Genomic DNA, 20,264 nt, shown 5'->3' with positions numbered 1-20,264 from the left:
CACAGCTTCCAAAATCAGCAAATGACTATAGATCACCAATTCACAACTAACAAAGTACAGTTGTGTAAGTTGAACTTACTGTAACAGTAGATGTTTAAATGATCACTTTGTAGTAGCCTTAGCTATACGGGTTACGTCCTGCCAAGTATATAACAGCCAGCCAGCTTCTGAAGCTTCAGAACACTGTCTGCATGCCCAAGCTGTAAAGTAGCTTGAGCTAAGCTGACTAATAGATAAATTTAGGCTCAAAGCACTTCAAAGTCTTCCTGCCAGCAAACAGAGGGAGTCTAAACCCTGAAAGGAAGATGCTAGGAATAACAAACAAACAAAAAAAAAGACCATACCCTGGCATAAAAAATACATCAAAAAACAACAGAGATGGAAGGAAGAAATGCTACTGCAGCAGTGATCATTCAAACATCTACTGCTATGATAAGTTCGACTTACATTCCTGTACTATGTTTCTTCATATTGATCACTGCTGCAGTAGCCTTAACTATATGAGTAGATTACCACAGTTAACTATATTTGGGAGGAGAAGGAAGAAGAGTCTAACTTCTTCTGGAGAATGGACCTAGCAAAGCTTGATCTAGACCTAGAGAAGGAATCAAGCTTACAGTGCTTTGTATAAACATGTACATAAGACCAAATAGCAGCTTCTAGAATACTTCTAGAATCCAACCCTATCCAAAAAGCCATGGATGATGCCATGGCCCTGGTAGAGTGGGCCTTTACCCTGCAGGGAATACATTTGTAATGGTGAGTATCACAAAAGGTAATAGCCTTAGAGAAGCATTTGGAAACAGTCTGTTTTGACACAGGCTGTCCCTTCTTCTTACCTTCACAAGAAATGAACAACTGATCCAAAGATCTAAAAAATGTAGTTCTGTCAAGATAGTACCCAAGTTGTCTGTGTGCATCCAAGGTATAGAGTATCCTTTCTCCCTCATTTTTAGGTTCAGGACAGAAAAAGAGGAGATGGGCAGTTTAGCTTAAACTAAACTTGGATACGACTTTAGGCATAACAGAATTAGTTCTCAAAGAAATCCTGTCGCTATGGAACATGAGATAGGGTTAACTCACCATAAGAGACTGCAACTCAGATATCCTTCTTGCGGAGGTCAGGACAATTAACTAAGTGCTAAGAACCACACTTCAGACAGATTAGCTGATTTAAATGGAGTAAGTGAAGATCCCAAGGGGGGGAGACACTGGTTTACTTTGACGCATCTTATGCAAAACCCCTGTCAAGAATATTTTAACATGAGTCTGCCGTGAAAGAAGGGGATCCGTGGGCAGACATGCTGAAATGACTGATAAATGAACGCCGACAGAGGAATAAGAAAGGCTTTAGGATAGTAAATCACACAGATATTGTAAATTCAGCGAACAACTAGTCCTGAATGGGTGCTGGTTATGTTGTTGGCACCAACTAGAAAACCTCTTCCATTTGTTAATATATGATTTTCTAGTAGAATGTTATCTTGCCTCCATTACTACATGCTGCATGTCCTCAGAAAACAGGTGCCTATCATCTGGGCAGTCAGCTGAAGATAACTGATGTCTGGGCACATCACCCTTGTTCTTGTATGAGTAGATCCATTCTGTGAGAAAGCTTGTGGTAACTGTGGATAGCCATTTCCAAAAGGAGAGAGAACCACAGCTGTATGGGCCAGAAGGGAGTCATCACAATAATCTTGGGGGATTGCTGCTGAATCTTCAGAAGTATGCTATATATTAGTGGAAAGGCATACAGGAACATTCCTGGCCAAAGAAAAGGTATCTGTTTTCTAGACCCTTTTTGCATGGAGTCCTGGGACATACTTTTGCCACTTGATAGTTCTGAGAGGAGGCAAAATATTCTACTTGAGGAATGCCTCACACATAAATCAAATCTCAGAAGACCCCTGTTTTAGTTTCCATTCATGAGGGTCTGCCCTGGTCCTGCTGAATCTCTCTGCCACACAATTGTGCTCTGATCAAATGTAGGATGCCTGCAGAGTGAGATTGTGCTGTGAAGCTACATCCCAGGTTAACATGACTAGTCTGCAAAGGGGGTACGACCTGGCTCCCCTTGTTTGCTGATGTACCACATGACTGTGGTATTGTCTGTAACTACCTGAATAAGTCCCTGTGACCAAAGATGGTTCAGAGAGTTGAAAGCCTTGATCAGGCAAGCATCTTCTTAATGTTTATATGCTTGCATCTGTCCTTGGTGTTCCACACCCCTGCATTTTTATTCTTCCTGAAACTGCTCCTAAAGCGAAGTTTGAAGTGCCTGTGATGACTGACTACTTTGGGGAAGGGAGAGAGAAGGGGAGACCTGGATTTAAGGATATCTACTGTCTCCTCCAAAAGATTTCTCTTCTGACAAACTCCAGTACTGGGATCTGAAAAGATAAAAGGTGTTGATGATGGGACCAAAGAGATTTCAGATACCACTGAATCTTTCTCATGTGGAGTCTCGCCAGGCATATCAAGAGAATCATATATGCCATAAGACTCCAAATGCTGAGGTATTCCCTAGCAGTGACTGAAGTCTGAGTGGAAAACCTTAAAAATAGATCTAAATACAACACCCCATTTGGTATGTACCTCTCAAAACATCTGTAACAACTGGAAAGGCCGCAGAAATACCCCACTAAAAGAATCACAGGCCTAAAGCAGATGCCCTATGCTAACTGTCTAAAAAAACTCCACCTATACTCTGTTGCATATCGTCTACTCAGAGGCGATCTCTGCTTAACATACAAGGCCATGTCAAACCCAGAGCTGTTAGACATGCTACACTTAAAGAAATCCCAATACCTCGGAGCCACATGCTCCAGGGATCTAAACCTCATCATCACAATGAACAAAACATGCTGGAGGGATAGGTTCCCGACCCAGAGACTCCCCATACATGTCAAGCAGAGCACCTCTTTGGCCTTCTTCAAAAGGAACCTTGATAATTGGATGGAAGATAGGAAATTCACCCCGGAGATCATGTCAGTCGCCCTGCTAGACAGGGGTCCAGGGAAGTAAATATCGTGGGAAGAAATAGCCAGGGAATTGTTATGGCTAGGCTTGTATAGGCCCTAGGGCCGATAACCTAGTGCTAACCTATGAGCCTACAAATAAAGATCTTTTTTTCTGTGGAAGAAAAGCTCTTTGAACTCAGGTGTCAAGTTGACATCTGAGGCAAAAAATCCAGTGTGAAGGGTTCAAGGAATGTTCTCTTGGAATCCCAGCTTGTGTAAGAAATCTCTTACCCGAGAAAGAGAGAGAGACAAATTGACAGAGATTCCTGACATTTTGAAAAAGACGCTGCAAAGATAAGCAAGTCATCTAAAATTGAAGCTAGACACTTTCTGAACACTCTTGGTGCAGAGGAGTCCAAAGCTAAGGCAGAGAACTGATAATGTAATCCATACACACAAAACTAAGAAATCCTGAAGTCTGGATGAATAGGCATCTGATGATAACTATCTTTTAAGTCTAGTGTTACCAAGAAACTAGAAAGAGGGAGAAGAGATAAAAAGTTGTGAAGTGACAATATTTTGAATTTGGGCACTATCACAAGCAGATTTAGAAAAGAAAGATCCAGAAGTGGTCTCCAAGCATTTTCTTTCTTTGGCACATGGAACATCTTTGAATAAAACCAATTCCAGATCTAGGAAGGAGGAACTGCTTCTATCACTCATTGGGACAACAAGTGATGAAGAACAGGTGGAAACAAAATAGTCTGATCTGCAGGATGAGGAATGACACCCTGGAAATGGGCAATTTACTCTCACTATCATCTGTAATCCTGATAAATGATTTTTCATAACTCATTTGCCTGAAAAAAAAAACTGTTGCCAAAGAGAAAATGGAGATTAAGACTTTCTATAAATGAAAAGGAGCCAAGGTGGGAGGGGGTCACAAGGTCTCCTGAACAGTCGTTCAGAATTGCTAGACTGTCTTTAGTTTTGTGTGGGGGGTGAGATTTTTGGAATCCCCTTGAAATGTCTGTTAAAATGTCTATTTACCTTAATTCTGTTGAGATTGTTTATTCTGTTTCTTGCCAAAATTAGATGAGGAGAAAGAAAATCCCCTGGAAAATCGGGAAAAGAAGGGCTTTTTAGAGATTCCCTGGATCAACTTGCCCCTTTCATCACACTTTCTAATCATCTGTGCAACAAACATTAAATCTCCATCCAAGGGAGAATTTAAAATCTAATTTTTTACATCACCTGGGAGGTTCTGACAAATGAAGCCAAGCAAACCTCCTTAAAACAATACCAGTGTGCATAGCCCTAGAAGTATCAACAAAGTCATATTCATACTGCAACCAATGGGTAGTGTCATGTACAATAGAAGAAACTTAAAGAAAGTTATTTAAAGCAGATTTTTCTTCACAAGAAGAAGCTATAGACAAAACATTCCTAATACTTATCAACATGTCAGAACAGACTTTAACATATCAGCCTGACAATTTAAAATTCTGAAAATCAAAGCTTCAGAAGTATATACTTTTTCCCTATACCAATAATTTTCACATCCTTATTAGAAAGAGTAGGATTGGAATTAACTAACTGCTTAGCAACAGTAGAGTCAACTAAAGCTATAGCAGCTGGGTCAGGTTTGGGAATAGTGCATACAAATTTGAAAGACTGAGGAACTTTATACATCCTATCTGGCTTTTTAAGGACAGCTGGTTGATTATCAAGAAAATTACAGGCAGTAAGACACACATCCTCTAAAGCAGACAGGACAAGAGGAATGGGTGTAGGTTCTGGAAAAATCCTTCTGTAACAATTCAGTATTTTTTGAGTGACTGAGAAACCTTAGTGTTCTTCCACTAAAAACACTTGGACATTCTAGCAATAGTCTCAGAAGGAGAAACCCTCACAAGGAGAATCAGAAAGTGAGCTCTCTTGTGAGTCTGAGGCCAAAACCCTGAATCTATTCTTGCATCTTCCTGTTCAGATTTCGAATCTTGAATCTGTTCAGGAAAAGAGGCACCCATCTTTCCTTTGCCAGAAACTACTTTACAAGAACAATCAACAGCATGAATTAAACCCTGAGCCAGTCCCAGTAAACTACTCCTATCCAAAAAAATTAAGGAGTAGATACATGGTTGATTTTCTGTTTTGTTTTTTTTTTTTTTTTGGGGGGGGGGGGGGACAAGAAACATGGGGCCAACTGTGTTACTGATGACACACACACTGTTTCCCCAGGGATGGGCACAGCATTCTGACACAACAGGGAAACCTTCCCTGTTCCCTCTTCCAGGATCTACACGAGTGGATGTCCCTTTCCTACTGAGGAGGCTTCAACAACCGTAGAGTATGTGGCTAAGTCCCGGTCCATAGTGGCTGTAGGTGCTACACCAGAGGGATCTGGGTAAAAGATGAGTGGTCTGAGGTACAACAAATGGCCACAGCAAAGTCACCCACCTGCAGCTGAGGAAAACTGCTGGCCTGCTGTGGCGGCAAAGACTGTTAGTTATTTTTGTGGCTGGGAGAAGGAACAACCATGGAACCAGCAATCTGTTCCATAGTCAAGCCGAAAATGGTGACTCGTTCCCAAGGAAGACTATCAGCAAATAGGATCATAGGTAGGTACTAGGCTACCTGCTTGAGGACATTTTTAAGCCTAGCCAGAGTGTGTCAGCTTCCGCTGCCCCATTGATTAATTAACTAAGCCTCTGTCAAGCAGAGCCAATGAAGTGATCCCAGGGGTGTATTTTCTGTTACCCATCCACTCGTCAAGGCTTCTCTTGAAGAGTGTTAGTGAGGGGCTCTGCCTAATGTACTTAGGAATTTTGTTCCAAAGCATGGGGAGTCTCTGTGACAAGAATCTATCCCTCCAGCATGTTCTATTTATTGTTCTGGTGAGGTTTAGTTCACTAGAGTGCTTGGCTTGCAGTGACTTGGATTTCTTTAGGTGGAGCATGTTCATCCATTCTGAGTTGGACATAGCTTTGTAAGTCAGGCAGAGATCACCTCTGAGTAAGCGATATGCCACTCAGTACAGCCGGAGTTTTTTCAGTCGGGCTGCATGGGACATATGTTTGAGGCCAGTAATCCTCTTGGTGAGGTGCTTTTGTGGTCTTTCCAGCTGTTGGAAGTGTCTTGTGATGTACATCCCAAATGGGGCATTGTACTCTATGATGGGTCTGATGAGTGACGAGTAGAGGGGCACTATAACCTCTTTATTTCTAGATGCAAACCCCTTAGTAATTAGATGGGCCACATAGAAGGATTTCCTAACTACTTTGGCAATATGATTGTCAAAGGAGAGATTACTATCTACCTGGGTCCCCAGATCTTTTATTACCTCTTCTGTATTAAGGGGGCTGCCGCCTATGTGGTAATTCGTGGGTGTTTTATTCTTCCCAAACGGGATGACTATGCATTTTTTGGCATTTAGCTTGAGGCCATGACTTTGACACCAGGTGTCTGCCTCAGTAAGGTCTTTTTGAAGGATGTCCGTGTCAGCCGGAGAGTCAATTATGGCTCCCAGTTTGCAGTCATCGGCAAACTTGGTTAGCCATAGTTCTCCTGTGTTTGCCTGTACTTCTGAGAAATATATGCCGAACAGTAGGGGTCCCAGAACCGAGCCTTGCGGGACACCACTTGTGACTGGTTTAGAGTCGAACCTGAAGCCCACTATTCTTACCGTGTGAGTTCTGTCTGTAAGCAAGTTGGCAACCCATCTTGTGATGTAGGGGTTTATGTTCAGGCTGGAGAGTTTTTCTATAATACCCGAGTGAGGAATGGTGTCGAACACCTTGGCAAGATCACCTCTGAACCACCTTTCCCTCGTCTATGGCCTTGGTGACTGTCTCAAAGAAGTCGACCAGGTTTAGTAGGCATGATCTGCCCTTAATAAAGCCGAACTGGGTGGGGTCAAGTGTTTGGAGGTTCCCAATGTCTTTGTTAATGAGTTCCATGATGATGAGCTCCATAGCCTTGCAGACCAGGCTAGTCAGGCTTATGGGGCGATAGGTACCAGGGTCAGTTGTGGCCCCTCCTTTGTGGAGCGGAATAACCGTTGCTGTGCGCCATTCTATGGGCATGTAGCCTGTGGAGAAGCTGAGGTTGAACAGCGTGTTTAGGTGGGGGGTTAGTTCGTTCTGTAGTTCGTGCAAGACGCAGCCTGGAACTCGATCTGGCCCCATTGATGCTGTGTTTTTGGCTTTTGAAAGGGCTGTTTTCACCTGTGCTTCTGTGATTTCCAGGACACTACACTTTTCCTGTATTATTGAGGGCCCTTTTGAAGGTGAGAGGGAGGTGAAATTTGCACTGAATCTATCTGCCAGGATGTTAGCAATATCAGTAGGTTCAGTATATTTTGTGCTATTTTGCACTAGCTCAGAGCATATCTGCGAGTTGCCAGTTAGATTCTTGACATAGCTAAAGAAGGCTTTGTGGTTAGCTTTCGAATCCTTGGCTATTTTTCTTTCGATGTTAGCCTTGAATGATTTTATGAGGGACCTTAGTTTCTTACCGATACTGATCAGGGATGTCTTTCCTTCTTGGGATTTGCTTTTTTTCGAACTAGTTTCCTCCTTCTGTTGTATAACCTGTTTATGGCAGCAGTCCACCAGACTGGCTTCCTTCTCTTAGGGGAGTGAGTCTTGGTCTTGCTAGGGATGGCACGATCCATGCATCCTTGTAGGTGCTCATACAGTGCAATTGTAAAGAATTCTGTATCTTGGGCAGTGTTATCCTTTAGCGTGAGGGCTGTGAAACTTACCACCTCTGCCTTAAGTAAGGTGAAGTTTGCTTTAGAAAAGTTTTTCACTGTGGTTTCCTTGGTTGGGAGTGGTGGTGGGGTGTGAACATCCAGGGTGATTAGTTTATGGTCTGATCTAACCAGTGACGGGTTGACCTCCGGTACGGAACACCTGTCGCCCATGTTGGTGATGACCAGGTCCAATATGTTGTGGCCTCTGGTAGGGGAGTTTACTAGCTGATCCAGGGCATTTGAGTTGATAAATTCCAGGAAGTGCTGAGCCTGGGAGTTTGTACTCAAGTAGTTTTCCCAGTTAATGGTAGGTTAATTGAAATTGCCCAATATCAGGGTGTTTGGTAGGACCTTCATGTTTTCCAGTGTCTTCAGAAAGGTGGAGTGGTTGTCCTGGGTCATGGATGGTGATCTGTAGCAGGCCACAATTTGCACTGCAGATTTGCTTGATGTTAGTTGCACATGGATGATCTCAGAGGTATCATGCTGCGCCACTAGCCTGGAGGTGTGAGTATCCTTGATGAATGATGGCAAAACTACCAGTCGACAAAAGTTACTTTTTTGCCATAAAATATTACACAGTAAAAAGTACTTTCAAACACTATGGCAGCCCCAGAACTGAAAAATAAACACAATTTCTCCACAGAAAATAAGTTTTCACTTAGTTTATATTACTTTTAAACTGAAATCCAAAAAAATGCCACTAGATCATCAAGAGCAGACCGATTCGCAAGTTTATTAAACCAAAAATAATGTATTTTGGTTTAATAAACTTGTGAATAGGTCTGCTCTTGATGATCTAGTGGCATTTTTTGGATTTGAGTTTGGTTCTGTGGTGAATTCCAGTTCGTGATTTACTTTTAAAATGACAGAAAAAAACAAGTGTTCCATTTAAAAGTACATTACAGTCTTGAGACATTCCATTAAAACACAACACTCCTGGCTTCAAAAGAGAAAAGTAAAAAAAAAAAAAAAAAAAAATCAGTAATTATAAGAAAATGGGATTTTTTTTCCCAAAGGGAACTTAACTGCCCAACAAAGGAAAGCACAAGCAGACGACTGATCCTCGAAAGCCTCAGAGGAGCGTCCTCTTCGGCAACAGGAAAGCTCTCATGCCCAAACTTGTCTTTCAATCAGCTCATCTAGAGGTGTTTGACAGTTTGGGTACATGGAAGGTACCCTGAAACTGTTGAAGGTGGCCAGCTGTTATATCATTGTTAGGACATAACCCATACAGCTAAGGCTACTGCATCAGTGGTCGATATGAAGAGCATAGTTTGATACAAGCCATGTTACTGTCATTTTATCAAACACAGTACCTTTCCTAAGAACATATGAAGAAGTATCTGGAAGAGCTTTCAGAAGCCTCATTCCAGCATCAGACAAGTCCTCCTGTTGCGAACCATAACCCTACTTCCTCACCCTTCTTTTTCATTTCCACAATATCTAGTTGTTTCCTGGTGAATCAGGATGTTACTATCACATCTTCTTTTCTTCGCCGTGGTGAATATTTCACTCACAATGCCCCAAGCGTTTCCTTGTATTCCATCTTCCTAACTCCCTGTAGGACTATGTTAACTTTTTTTTTAATAAGATGGTCAGCTTGGTAACCTCTACCACAAAGGCCTCCAAAGCTGAACTCAATATCTCAGATAAGATCTCATAACTAATCAGCATAACATTCTTCTAATATAAATCCTTGCTAGACTGTTAACTTGTCATTATAATGTAAATCACCAACAACATGGTATGTACTTGCCTTCTTTGCAGATTCTGAGAACAGGACTCCATTATTTCCAATAATTCCTACAGGATAGCCAAATATTCTGGAAAATCCTGTTAAAAAGGGAAAATGCAACCCTTTTAGTGGCCATGGCTATGCAGTAAGTACAAATATTAAACTTTTATATACTACTACAATATAAAAATATCTTGGGGTTTGCTCTAAGAACTCACAAAAATTAATTTCACAATTTACAAAAATGCAGTTCACAAGTATGATAAGCAAACCCCCTTTTGCAGAATCTATATTTAATCTGTCTTTGCATGACTGCCATGCATTAACATCTTTTACCAGCAAGTGTTTTAGAAATGTATACATTTTAGTCTTGGGTAACACTAAGCAATGATCAAAGTTCTGATCTGGTATTCCAAGTATAAATAAATTAAACATGAAAAAGTCTACTCAGAAACCAAGGTCTATGTATTTTATCTATTCAAATAAGAAATGCAAAAAAGAAGTTATGTTCTTACCATAACGTTCCATCTATGTTGTTGATCTTCATTCATTCTTGACTGTTGGGTTTTGGTTCCGACCCTCAGAACCAACTCTGCTGTTATATCAAGCTTGTGCCATCCACAAACTCTCAAGCCAAGGCTACCCATACTGCCTCTTTTCCCTTCCCTTCAGATTGAGTTTTGCCCACACAGAAGAAAACTGTGGAAGCTTTGTCTGAGCAACAACACCACTAGGACCCGAGGACTAGTTCCGAACCTCGTGGAGTTTCTTGGAGGGGGTAGAAGGGTGGGATGTCAAGAATGAATGAAGATCGACAACACAGATGGAACGTTATGGTAAGAACATAACTTCTTTATCTGATGTTGTCAATCTTCATTCATTCTGGACTGTTGGGACAGAGTCCCTAGCTACTTCATGCCCTGGGGGGCCATTGGGAAAGATATTCCAGAGCACCATACAGCCAAAGGATGCTCTTCCCGTGGAGACCGTATCCAATGTGTAATGAGTGATAAAGGTATGAGGGGTAGCCCAAGTTGCAGCTGCACATATGTCATCCATAAAAGTTCTGGAATGAAAGGCTACTGAAGTGGAAACAGATCTAGCAGAATGAGCCCTAACTTTTGTTGATAAATCCAGCTTATTTTGCTCATAAATAAAGGTGATGCAATCTCTCAACCATTTCGATAGAGTAACTTTGGAAACTGGTTTGCCCAGTTGAGTACCAGAAAAAGAAACAATTGCTACGATTTTATAAAGGATTTCATTTTATCCAAATAAAAACATAACTAACTGTGTGCATCCAACAAATGCAAACAATTTTCTCCCTTGTTTGAGAAATTTGGGAAGAAAACTGGTAGATCTATGGACTGATTAATATTGGAATCTGACACAACTTTAGGCAGAAAGGAGAGATTAGTTCTCAGTGATACTCTCTCTTTGTGAAAAATGATATATGGATGTGTTACACACACAACCTGCAATTCTGAAATTTTCCTGGCCGACGTGATGGCTACCAGGAATAAAGTTTGATATTACAGGTGGCTGCTGGCTCAAAAGGCTGATGGACCAAACTTTGCAAGACCAAGGTTAAATTCCAAGGTGCAATGGGCTCTTTAAAATGCAGTTTCAAATGTAAAACGCCCATAAGAAAAGTTTTGCAGAGACAATGAGATATCAAGAAAAGGTCATTGAAACCATTATGAAAATTTGAAATGGCAGCTAAATGAACTCTAATGGTAGAAGCAGAGGCTCCCAATTGGAATAAGGTACATAAATAATCCAAAACCTTATCGATTGAGGCTGAAAAGGGATCAATACCCTTTTCCTTAGACCAAAGCACAAATCACTTCCGTTTGCTAAGATAAAGTTTCCTGGTGGATGGTTTATGAGAAGCCAGAAGTATCTTTTGTACTGGGGAAGATAAATTATTCTGCCTGGCAATAACTGAAAGTGGAGGAACCAAGCCGTTATCTTGAGGTTTCATAGGTTGGGATGGACCAGTCCCTGCAGATGAGACAACAGGTCTGGAATTGGATCCAGAACCCATGGACGATGAACTAAGTGAGGCCAGAGAAAGGGAAACCAGACTTAAAAGGGCCAATAAGCTGCAATGAGAATCACTTTGCTTCTCAACCGTTGGGCTTTCTTCAAAAATTGGGGGATTGGTGGAAAGGCATAAAGAAGTCTGGGGGGGGCAATCATGGAGAAGTGCATCTCTTGGGGACTCCCCGCGAGGGGGAATTAGGGCAAAGTATCTGCTGCATTTGTGGTTTATAGGATAGGAAAACAGATCACAGCAAGGCTGATCCCATCGAAGAAAGATCTTTGCCACAATATCGGAGTTGAGACACCACTCGTACGGCAGGAGAGTGCATCTGCTCAGTTTGTCCGCAATCACGTTGGAGTTCCCCAGAATGTGTGTTGCTATCAGAAAGCAGTTGGAGGCAATTGCCCATTGCCAAACTCAGTGCTTCACAACAAAGAGGGTAGGACCTGGTTCCCCCCTATGTGTTGATGCATCAAACTACTCACATGTTGTCTGAATGAATAGCAATTGTCCCTAAAGGGAGAACAGATTGAAAAGCTTGCAATGTTAAGAGCACTGCCATCAGTTCTAGGATGCCCCACCCCCCATCAGGGATGCTTCCGCGGTCACTATGGCCTCGGGCTGACAGGGGGAAAAGGGGCGGTTCCATAATGTGTCTTCTAGCTTCATCCACTAATATAAATCCTGCTTGTATCAGTTGATTACTTGGACTGGGTGGGACACTGAGTGAGTTAACATTGACTACAGTGATGCCAGGAGCCACTGAAGCAGCCTCATGTGGTATCTCGCCACAGGAACTAGAGTGATCATTGCTGCCATGGATCCAAGGAGCTGTAAGACTTGGTGAGCTGGAACTTGCCTTGAGAGAGTATCACTTGAAGTTATGACCTCAACTTCTCCAGTCTGTGAAGTGGAAAAGCAGCCATGCATGATTTGATGTTTAGTCTTGCTCTGATGAATTCTATGTCCTGAGTGGGAGGCAGATTTCACTTTTCCTTGTTTACTGAGATGCCTAAGAACTCTGCAAGCCTTAGAACAGAGTCCAAGGAGGAAAGCAGCAGATGCCTGCTGGAGGCAGTGACGAGCCAGTCTTCTAAATATGGAAACACATGGAATCTCTGTAGCCTTAAGTGAGCTGTTACCACTGCCATGCATTTAGTGAACACCCTGGGGGCTGTGGTGAAACCAAAGGACAGTGTTCAAAATTGGTAATGACTGGCTCCTAACCAGAAGCGGAGGTATCTTCTGGTGCGTTTGTCCATTTTTATATGGTAATACACATCCTGAAGATCTATGGAGCAAATTCAATCATCTGTCCCAAAAAGGGAAGAATAGACTGACCATCCAGAATTTTGTCTGTTGAACAAACTTGTTCAGTACACTGAAGTCTAAAATTGGCCTCCAGTCCCGTCTTTTTTGGCACTAAAAAGAATCTCGAGTAAAATTCAGATCCAATTTGGTCTGGTGGAACTGTTTATATGACACTCTCTTGAAGCAGCTTTTGGATATCTAGTGTTGCTATATCCCTCTGAGTGGAACATCAGGGATTCACCTTTGTGGTTTGGGATAAAGATCGAAGGGGATACAGTAACCTCTGGTAATTATTTTCTGCACCCATGAATCTAGTCTTATTGTGTGCCAGGCTGAATGGTGCAGACAGAATTTTCTCCCGACTAACTCTAGAGGTAACCAATTGGGCCGCTGCTCAGGAGCACTGGTAGGGTTGCCCAAAGAAAGAATCCCTGGAACCCTGGTTACACAGGCCTCCTCTGCCATGGGAGAGGTGTCTTCCTGAAGAGTTCCCCCCACTGCCCCAGGAGGAATACTCACCACGTGTGTCCCGAAAAAACCCGTGGGACTTTCTGAACCACATCTTTCCGCTCCCCTGATTTCTGGAGTAAGGTCGTTGGGGTGGGGTGGGGTGGAAAAATGTACACCCAAAGCAGAAAGGGTATTTCCGTCCTTCTTACACCTGGCTAATGTGTTTCTGTCTTTTATGCCAAATAACAATGAAGCATCAACAGCAGCATTGATAAAGGAAGACTTGAAGGAGTCCGCAAAGTCACATTAGCGCATCCAGGCATGACACCTAATGGCAATGCCTGTACCCACCACCCTGGCTGTCCCTTTGGCTATATGTGCAATAAGCTGTAAGGACGAGTTGGAGACCAATTCTAGAGTGGCAAGCTGGAAGGCAACCTTATCACGTACCTCATCAGACACTGGTCTTGCTATGGTCTCTGAAAGCTCAGTTATCAGATTCCTTTGGAGTCATGTGAAATGTGCCAAAAAATTCAAGGACTGTATGGCAAAGGTCACCAAAGCAAAGACCCACTTCCTGAATCTGTCCATCATCTGAGACTGTCGGTTTGGAGGATGGACAGCTGAACACTCTTCGGCAAGTTCCTTTTTTGTAGCAGCCTCCACCACCATTGCATCTACTGCTAGACCTTTTGACCAGTGAGGCTAATCTTCGGGCAAGGAAAGAATTTTATCCAGTCTCTAGGGAATTGGATCTACAGTATCAGAAGCCTTCCACGCACGCTCCACGATGAGTTTGACCAGTTCATTGGTAGGCGGGGTCACCCAAGAAGAAGAAGAAGGGCGGGCACAAAAAGCCTGCAAGAAAACAAATTCCTCGGAGGAAGGGTTTGTGCGCTTCTAATCACCCCTCTATTTTAAGATTTCCAGGATGTCTCCAAAGGAGACATCTTCACGGGGTGACCAAGGGGACCTTTCCCCTTCATTGAAATTGGTATCCTCAGTGACTGATTCTTCTGAAGAATCCAGATGCTTCCTCTTGCATGATCTCTTACAGGGTGGCTCCTCAGAGGGAAGATCTGAGGAGGACTCTGAAGAGAGGGTACCCTGCAACAAGGGGTCTTGGTGCTCTTGTGTCTACTGCCCCAAGGTAGCAGACTGTGACAAATGCGAGCCACAGGATACATAGATGTGACACTCTGACAGGGATGGTGCCAGCTGTGAGCCTGCTGAGGCAAGGGCTCTCCATAATCTGGAAGTCAGGCCCACCCAAAGAGGGATGGGAGCCCGGAACCGAGAAAGACAACCTCATTACCAGGGTCACACCTTGCTATGACGAGCCCACCTCCAGAGTGGAGCAGCAAGAGGACTCGTAACTACCAGAACACCAGGAACCGTAGGCAGCGTCATGGAAAAAATTGGAACCGATCCAGAGATCCCGTAGCCGGCAACCAAGTCACAGTCCCATTGGTGGGTCAGCTCCGATGGAGCTGCCAATCACAGAGTTCGTTCCGGAACCAAGGTGAGATCCACCAATGGCACCGGGAACATCAAAGTCAAGGGCTCCAAGGCTTGCGGAGAGGTTGAAGGAGGAAGATAAGTGGGTGTCCTGGGAGAGAAACCCTCGGCTCCAGATGGGAGAGAGGTCCTAGATGGGGCAAGAAGGCCTCTGGCCGCTAAGAGCTGATCCACTAATCTAACTACATCAAGCTCTGAAAGGCTCCTGGTGGAACGGACAGACATCCCCGAGGGCGATTCTGGTCTTTCAAGGAATGGACTTAATTGCTGACCCAAGAAGGGGTCAATAGATGGGGAGTGCCTAGTCCTGGGTGTAATTTCAACCTTCTGCACTGTGGTCAGCTGACCAACAATTTGCTTTGCAGGGGAGGAAAAAACAGGTATGCTTGGGGAAACTATTGTTGGTGCCGAGAGGGTCATAGGTACCAATGATAAGGTCGGTGCCATGGGAATTTTAGTAATTTCAGCAATCGTCAGTAACGTGAGAAACATGACGGGCTTTGGTGCCGGAGCAGAAGCCGGTGTCAATTTTGGTATCTTAGGTGTCACTTCCGAGGGATGAGTCAGCACCTGGCCGTTAGTAGATTTGGATTCTTGAACTTTAGGAGATGCAGGAACAGAGTGACTCCTTTTTTTCCTTTTTTTGGAGACTTAAATGTCTTCACCTCAGACAAAGCCTCACTAAAAGAGCATTTTAGCAGACCTTTGAGGATAAGTTTGCTATGCCTCTCTGCAAGGGTTCGAGCACTGAAATTCTTGCAGAGTTCACACGGCGGTTGTATTTCCAAATGTGGCACCCTCAAACAATAAACACAAGAAAGATGTCCATTCGAGCTGGGAATCTTTCTGCCACATTCCTCACATTGCTTGAACCCTGTGGTTATTTTCTGTTTCTCTGCCATCTTTTAAACAACATAAGAAGACACCTGCACAGACACAAAGATCACACACACACGAACTAACTGAAGTACAGAGAAAGTTTTTCTTTTTTTTTTAAACTGTACCAACAATGGTAGTAGTTAGAAAAATGCCCTCAAGAGGGTAAAGAGAAGAAAGAAAAAAAGAAAGAGAAGAGGATATCAGTGATGGTATTGAAGAAATTACCACAGATAAGGGAGGGGCCTATACCAACGATGGTAAGCAAAGTTTTATCGACAAGGTAAGAAAAAAGGGATATAAATACACAAACACCAAAAACACAGCAGTAACGATAAATATCAGAAGACAGAATAAGTTAAAGAATTAAAGGTGCGTGTGTGTATATGTATATATATGTGTATATATATATATATATATATATATATATATATATATATATATATATATAAAACAAACGGTGACAATGTCGACCCATTTGCTCAACGCATTTGACTCGACATTGTTGCCGAAACCATCACGTGATAGCAATATAGGAGCTGATGTAAATCAGATGACAAATCACATTTTTGCAGGGTAGAAAGCCCCATACCCCCCCACACTTATATATTCTAACTCCAAGATCGCACTGCAGTGGGGATGTAGATGAATTACCAGTCTCGACTGTACCGTGATCTCTGTGCAGATAGTCGAATTACACAATGCACTACTGCATTCGCATAAGTGTAATTCGACTATCTGGTTAACAAATGTTTGTGCGCTCGACATTCTGATTTTCGGCACATTGCAGCTGACAGAATGTCGTCTGCACAAACGTATGTAAACTACATATATATATATATATATATATATATATATATATATATATTTATGTGTGTGTATGTGTGTATGTATATATATATATATATATATATATATATATATATATATATATATATATATATATATATATATTTGTGTGTGTATGTATATATATATAAGAAAAAATTTAGCTCTTAGATGAGAGCACAGCTGATGCGTCTGATTTTCTATGTGGCAAACGAGATCTGAAGGGGAGAGAGAGACGGTATGGGTAGCCTTGGCTTGACAGTTTCTGGCTGGCACCAGCTTGATATAACGGCCAAGTCGGTTCCAAGAGTCCACCCAACAGTCAAGAATGAATGAAGATTGACAACATCAGATGTATCTGTTTTAGGACAGAGAATAAGAAGATGCCATTGTTTAAAGCCTCAAGGAACACAGAACAAATTGACAGCCATTCTAAGTTTGGTACTTCTTTAGACTCCACACACTGCCACAGACCTGTAAAGTTATGGCAGTGTTTAGCACAGAGGATTAAACATATAAGCTTCTAATGAATTGCATACTGTATTTCAGAGATGGATTCTCTCAGTCTCCAACTGCAAACTGTCTGATTGTATAATGCTAAGTAAGCCACATAATCAGACAGTGTTTCACAGTCATCAGTGAGGTGCTTGTGCCTACTGACCTTAGATGGTTAAAAAATAAAATAAAAAATACTCGGGCTTATGCGTTATGCCCTTGCAGTTACACATAGCCACAGTTACCCCCCCCCCCCCAACATCTATCTTTCAATATTTTACACAAAAATAAAATTTATCTGGACAGACATTTTAGCAGTGTATTGTTACTGCAGTTAATTGTACAGAGGCATATACCCTAAATTAAGTCAGCTACAGTTATATAGGCAGAGTTGCTGGGCTGCTTGAGGAATGAACTCTTCAATACAATCTTTTTAAGTTATAACATTTCTAAAAAGACAGCCAGATGTTTACTGTTGTAGATCTTGTAGAGTATGGAGAAAGCATTGTATGCCACTAATGATCTGGTTGCAATAAACAAGGAATTATTATTACAAGAAAATAGCACGGATTTAAAGACAAGAGCATCCCTGCTACATAACACTAAATTTCAAGGATCCCATAATGTGATGTGGATCTTTAGATGCTTACATATGAAACAGGGCTTGCATAAAGCTGCTAGCAGTAAAAAGGAGTGCACAGGAAATTAGTGCAGCTGCATTATAGGGCAAGTAGTATTAGAAAGGAGGAGTTATGCTACCAAAAAGCACATGACAGGAGTGCACAATGTCACAAACTGTGTGACTTAGAATGCATGACAATATGTGCATCCACATATGCAATGAAGTGCCTCACTGCTGTCACATGCACAGCGGCACACAGGCCAAGGAGAGCCAACAAAGCAAAATGACAAACCACTGAGCATATAAATGGGAATGGGGAAGTAAGAAAAGGGGGATCATACCTCTCAACTGTTCAGATTTTTGTAGAATATCAAGGCTTTTGCTTCATACTTTTGGTCTATTCCTCATATAATTTTTGGATTTCTGGCAAATTGCCAAGGATTGAAGTCACTAAATAATTATATTATATTATTCAGAAAATGTGTGCCAATACAAATTCTGCTATTCTGGAAACGTTCCAAGTTTATAGGAGCATATTTAAAATCTCTCTCTATTTTTGGGCATTTTGGGGCCTTTGCCTTGCCCTCCCCCCCAAGTTTTATTGGACTAAGAAGTTTAAAGGTAAGGAGTGAATAGCAAGTATAATGAAACATACAAAGGTAACCAGAAGGAATAAATCAAAGGCTGGAAAGAAAGGCACTTTTTTGTTGTGGATAAGCTTCCCACTTTCCAGAGCAAAAGAAAATTTGAGAAAGATAGTCGGGAATGGTTGTGGAGGCATAGAAGGAGAATGGAAGGTTGTACAGGCACAAAAACAAACAAAACACAAGCAAAGGCAGACAGGAATGGTACTGACATAAAAGGCAGGGATATAACACTGGATAGGCATATACTGACAGTGAGTAGATATCTGGTAATGGGGAGGACTGAATAAGAAGGGTTGGGGAGTGGCACACAAAGCAGGGCTACACATGGATACAGGACAGAGGAGGATGCCCGGTGGATGCCACATCAGTCCAGAGGCCAACCTATAGACATTAGTCACCTTCAAGGCTGATGTTATCTACAGGTTGTGTATATGGAGACCCAATGGTTGGGGTGCATCCAACCACTGATTCACCTCAGACATCGCCAGCCTTCACAACAGATTCAGGATGACCACAGTGGACTTTTCTGAGCTACTATCAGAAAAGAAGCCTTCATTCCTCTTCTCAGTAGTAGTCATAGAGGGCACTAGTGACCTCTGTACCCTTGCACAGAGAAAGGGCTGAAAACTGCTGATATCCCAGTGCCAGAGATATTAACTCTCTCAATCTGAGGTGATGGCCCCTGCTACAACTAGACTGCAGTATGCACTAGTAACAGAGGAGACTGTCACAGCACAACAGGGGACAGGTAAATAGGCACCTCCTTTTGAGGCGGAGGTAGTGTACACTCATACGGGACATTCACACATAGCCATGCACACACTGACTGACGTGTAACTCACATGTGTACAATTTGCCATGGGCCTACATGAAAGGCAACAACTGAAAAGGTTCACCACCTAGATCAATCTATTGCAGTAGACCCTCCCATTAACAGCACATGCATCCTGGTTAAAGGTAACTTGGGCAAGACGTTTGGGAGCAGGTGTGGTAAGGAGTGGTACAGGACATAGATGCTGTAGGTGGCCAAAATGGAGTTACCACCATGTTCAGTAAAGGGCAACATATATGATACTGTATGCCATGAACAAGGCACAGGATATTGCCAAGGACATGCCAGTATAGACGCAGGTCACAGAGAAGTTGTTCCTGGTGTCCCTGCCTGGGGAAGGGATACAGATCCTCATACCTAGAGGTGGCCAGGATGTGGGATCTAAGCTTGCTATCACCGCACGAGTGTCTGCAGGAGATGCACTAGGTTAGTATTAGCTATTATGGTGTGATATTTTGCATGTGAGGCAAGATTTATTCAGCAAGAGGATTTTGCATACTTGTCCTCCAGGTACCTCCAGTCTTCAGCTTTACAGGCCTGCAGAACAAGGTACACAGAATTCCACACAATATTCACACAGTCTGTCTTACAACAGCATGCTTGCTTGGAGGGGTCCTTTTATGATGTAGGTATGTTTTTAACAAACACATCCTTTAAATACATAGGTGTCTTGCTGAATCAATCTCTTAACTTCCAAAACCATATTGAAATCATCAGGAAAAAGATCACTGGTCTTTTATTCTGGTCCTGGAAAATAACTCCCTTTCTCTTCAGGCCAGCTAGGGCTATAAGTAAGCAAAGGATTCTTCCTTGCTCAACTTGAATACAGACTCCCCACTTTAGCCACAGCCTCTGAAAACCCAAATTCCTCAACAGTCCATTGAAAACAAAATCTGATGATGCATTTCCAGCTGTCCCTCTCAGAAACACCAATGCACTGCCATCTCTAAACTCAGATGGTTCCCAGTAACCTACAGAGGTGAGCTACTTCTAGAGTCTCTTCTTTTCAAACTACTTCACCCAGGTGCCTTCCTGCCTCTTGCTGCCAAACACCATAATAAAATCACCCCTTACAATCCTTGCAACTTCTATCAATTGACTTCCTCACTCCAAATGCCTCAAACCAAACTACAAAGCATCAATCACTACTTCAACATTAACTAACATAAAAGGCACAGTAGCGA

At 42.5% G+C, this 20,264-nt stretch overlaps 1 protein-coding gene across 1 annotated transcript in view; it reads right to left on the bottom strand.

The window, feature by feature from the left end:
- The window catches only part of MCCC2 (methylcrotonyl-CoA carboxylase subunit 2), a 1,233,028-nt gene that overhangs the window by 591,928 nt on the left and 620,836 nt on the right, over nt 1-20,264 (bottom strand). The window contains exon 11 of the mRNA XM_044064435.1: nt 9,476-9,552. Coding sequence (XP_043920370.1) covers nt 9,476-9,552 — 77 coding nt within the window. The remainder of the gene's footprint in view (nt 1-9,475; nt 9,553-20,264) is intronic.

The sequence above is a fragment of the Protopterus annectens genome, chromosome 2.part2 (assembly GCF_019279795.1).
Source record: "Protopterus annectens isolate FY-2018-M chromosome 2.part2, PAN1.0, whole genome shotgun sequence".
Taxonomy (NCBI): Eukaryota; Metazoa; Chordata; order Ceratodontiformes; family Protopteridae; genus Protopterus; species Protopterus annectens.
The sequence above is the reverse complement of the archived record's forward strand: the minus strand, read 5'-3'. Positions and strand labels throughout refer to the sequence as shown.